The 10751-nt window shown below is 44.7% G+C and overlaps 2 protein-coding genes across 4 annotated transcripts in view; both read left to right on the forward strand.

Annotated features, from left to right (window-relative positions):
- Positions 1–2361: 2361 nt before the first annotated feature.
- LOC101985106 (mitochondrial import inner membrane translocase subunit Tim10) lies at positions 2362–2961 on the forward strand. The gene has a single exon (XM_005368293.3). It carries the CDS (start codon positions 2444–2446, stop codon positions 2714–2716), a length of 273 nt encoding a protein of 90 aa, XP_005368350.1. The 5' UTR covers positions 2362–2443; the 3' UTR covers positions 2717–2961.
- A 617-nt stretch (positions 2962–3578) lies between these two features.
- Med1 (mediator complex subunit 1) overlaps positions 3579–10751 on the forward strand; it is a 46971-nt gene continuing 39798 nt past the window's right edge. For all 3 annotated transcript variants that reach the window (XM_005368295.2, XM_005368294.2, XM_026789846.1), the window contains exons 1-2: positions 3579–3806; positions 8659–8765. In XM_005368295.2, the coding sequence (XP_005368352.1) occupies positions 3782–3806; positions 8659–8765 (132 nt within the window). In that variant the 5' untranslated portion in view covers positions 3579–3781. The remainder of the gene's footprint in view (positions 3807–8658; positions 8766–10751) is intronic.

The raw sequence follows: 10751 nt of genomic DNA on the forward strand, positions 1-10751 counted from the left end.
AAAAAAAAAAAAAAAAAAAGAACTTGCTTAGTAGTGATAGCACACGAATTTAATCCCAGCACTAGGGAAATAGAGGCAGGTGGATCTTGAAACCTGAGGCCATCCTGGTCTATAGAGTGAGTACCAGGACAACCTGGGCTACACAGAGAAACCTGTCTCAAAATATAAACAAACAAACAAAACAACAAAACCACACTAAGAACTTTCATCCATTGATATCACTGCTGTCTTTTAATTTGAGTCTTTGGTTCTAGAAGCCATGAACTTGTCATTTTTGTTTATGAGGATTTATCAACACAAGTGTGGGTAACCTCAAATAATGCATGCTTGAGAGACTTTAAAACCAAGTTCTCAGCTCAAAGGAGATGTATTGCCCAGAGGGGCAGAGAGTAGGGACAAGGGACAAAGACAGGGGACAGAGGAAGACAGAGAAGGGGAAGGGATATTTGTCCCAGGGGACAAAGGACTGCCTCTTGATAGAAAGGAGACAGACATGGCCCATGGTCAAATAGCAGTTTATAAAGGTAAAAGGGGAAGCCTGTCTCAAAACCAAGAATATTAAAAATAACAAAACCCCACAAGTAATGGTATCTTCTAAATAATTTTAGATAATACTTTAATAGTTCCTGTGTTTGATATATGTAAGTCCTTGTTGATTATAATTAGTGCCTGACCTCTGTACAAAGGGGGAAAATTAAGCTTAACATTCTTAGATCAATATGACTGTTCATTTTTGTATGATGTCAAGTTTAGCATGACAAACTAGGCTGTTTTCCAAAGTCATCTCTTTGTGTGTGTGTGTGAAATCATTCTTTCTAAAAATGTTTTCAGATTTATTTTATTTTATGTGCATGAGTCTTTTGCCTGCATGCATGTAGGTGCAACAGATGCATCCTGATACCTAGCCCGTGAGTTCACAAGGCTGGATCACTGAAACTGCCTTCTGGTACCTGGGAGTTCAGAAGGCTGGAACACTGAAACTGAGTTTGTCGATGGTTGTGAACCAACACGTATGTAGGTGTTGGGAATCGATCTCTTGTCCTTTCTGGAAGAGCAGCCAGTATTCTTTACCACCGAGCCACCTCTCCAGCTCACTGAAATAATTCTTTATGCATCTAATGTTTATCAGGCACCATGGCAGGCACAGCAATGCAAAGTTGTATAAGAGACAGTACTAGCCTTAAGGCTTCAGTCTAGCAGGGGAGACAGTGTAAACAGTAACAAAACAAACAACACACACACACACAAACCTGTGTGATTCAGCACCAGAATCCTTTTCTTCTTCCTTTAAAGACATTTTTAAAATTTTATTTATTTTCTATGTGTGGGAGTTCTGCTTTTTCATATGCCTGCGCATCATAGGTGCCTACAGCAGTCAGTAGGGGGTTTTGGATTCCCTGGACCTGTAGTTATTGTTGCAAGTTGCCTTGTGGGTGTGAGAAGTTGAGTTTAGGTCCTCTTCAAGAACAAGTGCTCTTGCTGGGCTGTGGTGGCACACGCCTTTAATCCCAGCACTTGGGGGGCAGAGGCAGGTGGATCTCTGTGAGTTCGAGCCCAGCCTGGTCTACAAGAGCTAGTTCCAGGACAGGCTCCAAAGCCACAGAGGAACCCTGTCTCGAAAAACCAAAAAAAAAAAAAAAAAAAGTGCTCTTAAGCAGGGGGCCATCTCTCCAGCAACCTCCCCCCTTTTTTTAGATAAAATCTCACAAATTCCAGACTGGTCTTCAAATTTTAAAATTCCATCTTGTTGATTTATTTTGGGTTCCTGCACCATGGCACATGAGTGGCTGTCAGAGGAAAATTTCCAGGAGCAAGTTCTTACCTCTCACCAAATCTGTCCCAGGGATGGAATTCATATCACTTGGCAGCAGATGCCTTTACCGACTGAACCGTTTTGCCAGCCTGAAACCAATTTTTTGAAAAACCGTCTCGTAGCTCAGGCAAGTTTTGAGTTGCCACGTAGCAGCCAGTGACCTTGATCTTCCTGCCTAACCTCTCAATGGCAGAATTACAGGCAGAGCCACCAAGCTTGGATTATGTTGTGATGGGACTCAACCCCAGCGCTTCTGCATGGTAAGCAAGCACTCTACCAAACGAGTTACATCCCAGGCGAATAACATATTTAATATAATGCGATTATTTTATTAAACAACATAACTGCCACTGGTTCTGGAAATTTCATCTTTCCACATTCCTTAGTTAGGCGCTAAACCCAGGACTTCGGGAATACTAAGCAAGTGTTCTACTTGTCAGTTACATGCCCTGTGAAATATTACTTATCTTTGAAAAAATAGTACTGAGACCCACGTGCTTCTCAGTTCCTAGCTGGGTGCCCGGCCGCTGCTCGCCGCTGACCCGAAGCTGGGGGCCCCGTGGGATCGGTGAGCGGCCGGAGGCCGGGGACTGAAGACCCGGAGGCCGTTCTCCACCGTGCTCGGCTGACATGGATCCGCTTAGAGCCCAGCAGCTGGCTGCGGAGCTGGAGGTGGAGATGATGGCCGACATGTACAACAGGATGACCAGTGCCTGCCACCGGAAGTGTGTGCCTCCCCACTACAAGGAAGCAGAGCTGTCCAAAGGCGAGTCTGTGTGCCTGGACCGATGTGTATCCAAGTACTTGGACATCCATGAGAGGATGGGCAAAAAGTTGACAGAGTTGTCAATGCAGGATGAAGAGCTGATGAAGAGGGTCCAGCAGAGCTCTGGGCCGGCATGAGGCCCAGGCAGTGCACACCTGGTGCACCTTGCCATTTAATCTGATTAACGTGTCCCTAGTGGGTGTTTATGTGAAAACTGTCAGTCTAGGCTCTCCAGAGCATCTCCAGGATCCCTGGATGTGGGAGGGCCCTCCTGGCTCAAGAGGGGAACTTGTCACGCTGGTTTGTGACTGTGTACGTGTGTATATGTATATATCTGTATTAAAATAAATTTGTGCAAAGCAAAAAAAAAAAAAAAAAGAAAGAGAAAATAGTACTGACATCAAAACTCATTGAAGCCGGGTGGTGGCGGCGAAAGCCTTTAATTCCAGCACTTGGGAGGCAGAGGCAGGTGGATCTCTGTGAGTTCCAGTACCGTTAGAGTTGTTACAGAGAGAAACACTAATTTCTCAAAAAAATTAACCCCCCGCCAAAAAAAAAAACCTAATTGAAGATCTTCTTTCAGTAGAGAGATTATTATTACTATTTTTTTTTCCGAGACAGGTTTCTCTGTAGCTTTGGAGCCTGTCCTGGAACTAGCTCTTGTAGACCAGGCTGGTCTCAAACTCACAGAGATCCACCTGCCTCTGCCTCCCGAGTGCTGGGATTAAAGGCGTGCGCCACCACGGCCCAGCCAGAGAACTAAAGCTTTTAATTTACAAATTGTATATCTGTCAAAATGAAAACAGAACGTTTCCAAGAAACGCCAACTCTAAGAGCTCGCACCTAAAAACGCAAAGGTGAGCAAACTGAGCCAATCGGGGACGAGCCTGTTCGAAATCCCGCGGTAAGGAAAGGCCGAATCAGCCAATTTTCGCGAGATTTCGGGGCTTTTTCCGTCTGCCTCTGTCTCGCAGGAACACGATTAATCTCGCGATCTTTGGGAAGTTCCGTTGGGGAAGATGGCGGCGGCCGCGAGCACCCTTCTCTTCTTGCCGCCAGGGACTTCAGATTGAGCCTTCCCCGGAAGAGTGGGGGCCGCTGGTGCGCTGCTTCCCCGGAGTGCAAGCCAACTTGTTTCCCCTCTTAGTGGTGGGGAAAGACTTCCCCTCCCGTGGCCGACCCAAGATCTCGCTGCTGTCAGGATGAAGGCTCAGGGGGAAACCGAGGGTGAGTGACGGAACGGGGGTGCAAGAGGGGGCGGAACACAAGTGTGGCGAGCCAATCTGTGAGAGGAGGTGGGGACCCACGCCCCTCCAGGGCCACATCGCACGGAACTGGGTCCGGTGGAATGTGTATATTAGATCGTGTATATCAGATCGTCTCTGTCTTGGAGAGGACGGAGCGCCAGCTCCGAGGTGCTCTCCCCTCCCCCTTTGTGAAAGGTTTTCCGCACCAGCACGAGTTGGTTGAGTCTCACGGTCGCTTAACCTGGTGGGACGCCGGGAGAGTGAAAACGGAAACTTGTTTACTCTTTGTTCCGCGAGCGATGTCTGAATATGCTATGACAGTTAGACATAACAGTGTGCCAGGGTCATGGAGGGCTTAGCGTGAGTGACTGATACGGTTAGGTCTCTTGTCAGAGTTCAAGTCCTGTGTCGTGCGTTTCAAAGACTGCTCTTTTAATTGTGCTTGAACAGTGGCTTTAAAGAGAGATTGGAAGGATGTGTTAGGAACAGCCCCCCCCCCCCAAAAAAAAGCAATTTCCCAGAAGAGGGCAGGAAAAAGAGGGCGAGATTGAATCTTTTTGGTTTTGAGACAAGGTCTTCCTGTGTAGCCTGAGTTAGCCTTCAGGTCAGGACAGTCTTCCTGCCTCATCCTCCCAAGTACAAGCTTACAAACCTGTACCCTGTACGGTCAACAAGAGGTTTTTTATTATTTTTGTTTGTTTGCTTTTTTTTTTTTTAATTTGGTTTCTTTTTATTTTGTTTTTTGACCCAGAATTTCCCTCTGTAGCTTTGGCTGGCCTGGAACTCTATCTGCAGGCCCGGTGATCTGGAACTTAGAGATCCAGCTGCCTTTGCCTCCCGAATCTTGGTTCAGATCCTCCCCTCACTACCTAAATGCATATCACCTGGTTTATCCAAACTGAAGCCATGACCCATGTGGGAAAATGGGGCAGCGAAATAAGCCATACTTAGACAGATGCCACATTTTCCCTGTTATGAGGAGTCTAGACTTAAGTATGTGTTTATGTATGTGTTGACTTTGAAAATACAGACCCATGTGAGGATACTTTTTTTTCTTCTTCAAGACAGGCTTTCTCGGGGGCTGGAGAGATGGCTCAGTGGTTAAGAGCATTGCCTGTTCTTCCAAAGGTCCTGAGTTCAATTCCTAGCAACCACATGGTGGCTCACAACCATCTGTAACGAGGTCTGGTGCCCTCTTCTGGCCTGCAGACATACACACAGACAGAACATTGTATACATAATAAATAAATAAATATCTTAAAAAAAAAAAAAAAGACAGGCTTTCTCTGTGTAGCCCTGGCTGTCCTGGAACTGCTTTGTAGACCAGGCTGGTTTCAAATTCATAGAAACCTACCAGCCTCTGCATCCTGAGCGCTGGGATTAAAGGTGTGCGCCACCACCGCCTGGCATGAGGTGATTTTAAGGGAAGAAAGGTTAATGAAATGTGCCGTGAGAGTGGAAGGCAGGGCTGTGCGGAGGTTGAGGCATTGATGGAGTCGGAGAAAGAAGAATTAGGACAAATTGTGATGTTCTAGATGCATAAGAATGCCAAAGTGATCCCCATTTCTTTCTTTTTTTCCTTTCTTTTTGTTTTGTTTTGTTGTTTGTTTTTTTCGAGACAGGGTTTCTCTGTGTAACAGTCCTAGCTGTCCTGAAACTAGCTCTGTAGACAATACTGGCCTCAAACTCACGGAAACCCACCGGTCTCTGCATCCTGAGTGTTGGTATTAAAGGCGTGCGCCACCACTGTCTGGCCTCGTGATCCCCATTTCTTTGTATGTTAACTTAAAAAATGATTTAGGGACTGGGGGTATAGATAGAGCAAGGGTGTTCATCTTCCTGGGTCCAATCCCCAGCACCAAAAGAGAAGGAAAAAGGGGGAAGTAACAACAATTATGCTCCCAAATTAATGAAATCAGTGTTTTCTTTTTTTTTTTTTTTTTTTTTTTGGTTTTTCGAGGCAGGGTTTCTCTGCGGCTTTGGAGCCTGTCCTGGAACTAGCTCTGTAGACCAGGCTGGTCTCGAACTCGCAGAGATCCGCCTGCCTCTGCCTCCCGAGTGCTGGGATTAAAGGCGTGCGCCACCATCGCCCGGCTTGAAATCAGTGTTTTCATACTGAAAACTAGTTACATTTTTTTTCAGATTGTACTTAAAAATTTTTATTCAAGATATTACATGTGTATTTATGTAATTAAAAGTTATTTTTTTGGTTCCAATTAAATGTTTGACAGAAGCTGGGTCCGGCATGCCTATAATTGCACTACTGAGAAGTAGAGGCAGGAGGAGGAGAACTTCAAGACTGTCCTCCCCTGCTCAGCAAGTTCAAGGCTAACTGGGCTGTGTGAGACCTCCCTCGGGGTGGAGGTGGAAAGGCTAGACAATCTAGTCCCTTGATAATAAAATGCTTCTTGTGCTAAAGACCTGAGTTTGAGACCCGTACTATGGAGGATGAGACAGGCAGGTCTTTGGAGCTCTCTCAGTGAGCCTAATCAGTGATTCCCAGGTCCCAGTTAGAGACACCCCCCACCCCAAAGGGTGTCTGTGGCACACATCACATAGGAGGATAATCTAGGCTAAAACTCAAGCCTGGGAGCTGGCTCATGTTTATAAACCCAGCAGTTTGGAGGTAGAGATAGGAACATCAGGAGGTCAAGGGCAGCCCTTGAATTTATTTGTTTTGAGATGGTGCATCTGCCACAGGGTGAGTATGGCAATCAGAGGACAACTTGCAGGAGTCAGTTACCTTTATCCACTGTGGATTCTGGAATTGAGCTCATGCTCTTATATGGCAACAGATGCCTTAACTTCAGCCTTCAAGGTCATCTGCCCAATAGACCTGGAGGTCAGCATGGGCCATGAGACACCATCTCAGAAAGTAATAAAGGGGCTAAGTGATTAAGAGCCCTTACTGCTCTTGGCATTAGGCCCAGAATTCGGTTCCCAGAACCCACACACCTACATGGCAGCTCACAACCATCTGTAACTCTAGTTCTAGGGGTCCTGGTGCCACCTTCTGACCACTTGAGTACTGAACAGATGGGGTGCACATACATGCAGGCAAAAAACCTCACACATAAGTAACTTTTTTTTTTAAGACAGGGTGTCTGCCCTGGGTATAATGGTATTTCATTTGTATTTTGATAAATAAAACTTTATTGAAGATCAGAGAGTAAAACAGCCTCACTGTCAGCTTTATAGATCAGGGCAGTGATGATGCACAACTTTAATACCAGCAGCCACACTAGTTTGCCATGGAAACTGGGCGGTAGTGTTGCATGCCTTTAATCCCAGCCCTAGAGAGGAATATAGAATAGGAGGAGACAGCTCACACACAGTTTCATTCTGACATTCCTGGAGGCAGGACTGTCATTTCAGACTGAGGTCAAGGTATGAGCCAGTGGATGGTTTAGGATGAATCCCAGTTTCTGTCTCTGGATTTTTATTAATCGTGCTAAACCTGGGTGTCCTAGAACTCACTTTGTAGACCAGACTGGGCTCAAAATCAAAGAGATCCTCCTTCCTCTGCCTCCCGTGTGCTGGGATTGAAGGCATGTGCCACCATTGCTTGGTTGATAACACTTAAAAAAATGAATTTCATGTATGTGGTTGTTTTGTCTTCATGTATTTCTGGGTACCAAATATATATCTGGTGTCCTTGAAGGCCAGCCAAGGCCATCAGATCCTCTGGTATTGGAGTTAGATATGGTATGAGCTGCTATGTGGATTCTGAGATTCTAACCCAGATCCTCCAAAAGTTCAGCTAGAGTGCTTAAAAGGATAGGTAAAGCGATAGGTAAAGCATTGTGGAACACTGCTTTGATCCTAGTATCCAAGGGATCAAAGGCAGGGGATCTCTATGTGTTCAAAACCAGACTGTTTAGACCCTGTCTAAAACCAAACAAAACAACAAAATATCTAGGCTAGAAAGATCCTTGGCCTCATAATAAAAGACAAAGACAGCTCGAAGCACGTTGTCCTCTGACCTTCACAGGTACTGTGGTAGGTTAATACTTATACACATACATAGACATCCAGATACAAATAATGATCAAGTTTGTTTTGTTTTTTGTTACTAGTATTTTAAATGTTTGTTTTATGTGTGTGGGTATTTGGCTTGCATGTACGTCTGCACAGCATGTGTGCCTTGGGCCTCAGGAGGCCAGAGGAGAGTGTCAGATCCCCTGGAATTGGAGATAGAGATGTTTGTAAGCTGATGTATGGATGCTAGGAATCTAACCAGATCCTTGTGAAGAGCAGCTAGTGCTCTTAACTATGTAGTCGTTTTTATAGCCCCTTGGTTTTTATTGTTTGTATTAAGACAGGGTCTCATATAGACTAGACTGTTCTTGACATCACAAAGATATGACTGCTTCTTCCTTCTGAGCGCTAGGATAAAAAGTGTACATCACCATTCCTGGCATAAAAATTGAAAACTTATCTTCTAAGCCATACATAGTATATACATGTAATCACAGCTACCCAGGAGCCTAGGGCAGGAGGATTGTTGCGTCTAAGAATTCAAGGCCTACAAAATGGAATAGTAAGACCCTGTCTCTTAGGAAAATAAGTTAGAAAATGTTGGTGTATGAGTACTTTTACAACATGATCTTCCTCTGTAGCTCAGGCTAGCCTTGAATTCACAAACCTGCCTCAGTCTTTCCAATGCTGGCATTGAAGCTATGGGCAGCCATGCCTAGCTTTCTTTGTTTTAGAGTAAATGATATTAAAAATATTTTGGCAGTTCATAAGTGAAATACAGGGATTGTCTGTAAGAGAAATGGTGGAGGTCTTGATGTCAGAGTGTCTAATGATGTTTTCTGTTTCTGTTATAGAGTCGGAAAAGCTGAGTAAGATGAGTTCCCTCTTGGAACGGCTCCATGCAAAATTTAACCAAAATAGACCTTGGAGTGAAACCATTAAGCTTGTGCGTCAAGTCATGGTGAGAATTGTGGCTAAATGGGTTAAGTACTAAGGGAATTACTTAATAAAGCAATCTTTCTGAATCCATGGTGGGTATTGATTTCAGAGGCCAGCATAGGAAGGAAGTGGCTCGAATTCCCGCATCTACAGGGGTATTCTAGGACTCCTCATAGATCCTAAAATCCATGAGTTCTTAAGTTCCTTGTTTTAAAAGACTTTGTCAACTGGACTTGTTGGCACGCCTTTGCAGAGACAGCTCGATCTCTGAGGGTTCAAGGCCAGCCTGGTCTACAGAGTGAGTTCCAGGGCTACACAGAGAAACCTTGCCTCAAAAAACATTAAAAGAAAAAAAAGCATTATCTTTGCATATTTTAAACATCCTCTTATATACTTTAAGCAAATCTCTACATTACTTGACAATAGTTAAAACAGTATAAATAGTGCACATATTTGTTCTGCTCTGCTGTTCATTGTCAGTGCAGAGCAATATTGTTTTTGGTTCAGAAGCAGAATCTTTTTTTTTTGAGACAGGATTTCTTTGTGTAACCGTAACTGTCCTTGAACTCCTCTTTTTAGTCCAGGCTGGCTTCAGTCTCACAGAGTTCTTGCTGCCTCTGCCTCCCAAATTGCTGGGATTAAAGGCGTGTGCCACCACCGCCCACCCGGCAAGAAGCAGAATCTTACCTGTCGGTCTCTGGCCCTGAACTTGGTTTGGTCAGGCACTTACCCAAGCTGGCATTGAACTTGTTGTGTAGCTCAGGCAGCCTTTGAAAAGTGTACAGATCCTCCTGCTTCAGCTTCCCGAGTAGCCTGTAGCACAGTCCTTTTGAGTCAGGGTGTTTGTGTAGCTTAGTCACCCTTCAGCTTGGTCTATGGCTGAGGCCATCCTGCCTTAGCTTCCCGGGTGCCCAGGTTACAGTTGAGTCCTGCCATCTCTACTCTATCTAGTTTTTCTCTGGTCTGTTTGAAATAGGGTCTCATTCATTCATTTTGAGGTTTTTTGATTTGTTCTTTGTTTTTCTTAACTCTTGTTTGGTGCCCATTCACTGTCAATAAGTATCTTTCCCTGTCGTATTATTACTTCCCTCTAAGTCATAAACCAATGTGGTGATACTTGAGCTACTTCAGTGGAAGGTGGAACACTGGAAAAGCATGGTAACAATTGTGCTAAATGTTCACTCACTTCACTTTGTGATCATGAAAAAACAGTGATTTATTTATTTTTATTGGTTTTTTTCGAGACAGGGTTTCTCTGTAGCTTTGGAGCCTGTCCTGGAACTCCCTTGGTAGACCAGGCTGGCCTCGAACTCACAGAGATCCGCCTGCCACTGCCTCCCGAGTGCTGGGATTACAGGCGTGCGCCACCGCCGCCCTGAAGTCATCTTTAGCCTACATCCTACTCCTACTTCTCAGTGCTGAGTTACAGGCAAATGCCACCATGTCCTTGTTACGTGTTCATGACCAGTTACTACCCTGTCTTGAGATTGAAGCCAGGACTTTGTTCATACGGGCCATTGCTCTCCTAGCTGAGCTATATCTCCATCCTGGTAATAAGGCTTCTGAAACTATGATTTTATAAATGAATGCATGTGCATCCTTATTTAGTTTGCATACAAAGAAAAGTATTATTTTTTTCTTTCTGAGACAGGGTTTCTCTGTGTAACAGCTTTATTTTGGAACTTCCATTGTACGCCAGGTTGGCCTCCAATTCAAAGAGATCTGCCTGCATCTGCTTCCTAGTTGAATAATTCTCAGAAACAAAATTTCAGTAATGCTGAGGAGTTCATGTCCTCTGGAAGATAAAAATGCAACAGTTATACTAATGGGGGAAAGTTCTTAGTGTAGTTGTCTTGTTTTGTTTTAAGACAGGGTTTATTTATAGCCCTGGCCATCCTGGAACAAACTCTGTAGACCAGACTGGCCTCAAACTTGGAGAACCACCTGCCTCTGCCTCCCTAGTTCTGGGATTAAAGGCCTGTGCCACCATCACCCAGAAATATATGTA

The sequence above is a fragment of the Microtus ochrogaster genome, unplaced genomic scaffold, assembly GCF_000317375.1.
Source record: "Microtus ochrogaster isolate Prairie Vole_2 unplaced genomic scaffold, MicOch1.0 UNK31, whole genome shotgun sequence".
Classification (NCBI taxonomy): Eukaryota; Metazoa; Chordata; class Mammalia; order Rodentia; family Cricetidae; genus Microtus; species Microtus ochrogaster.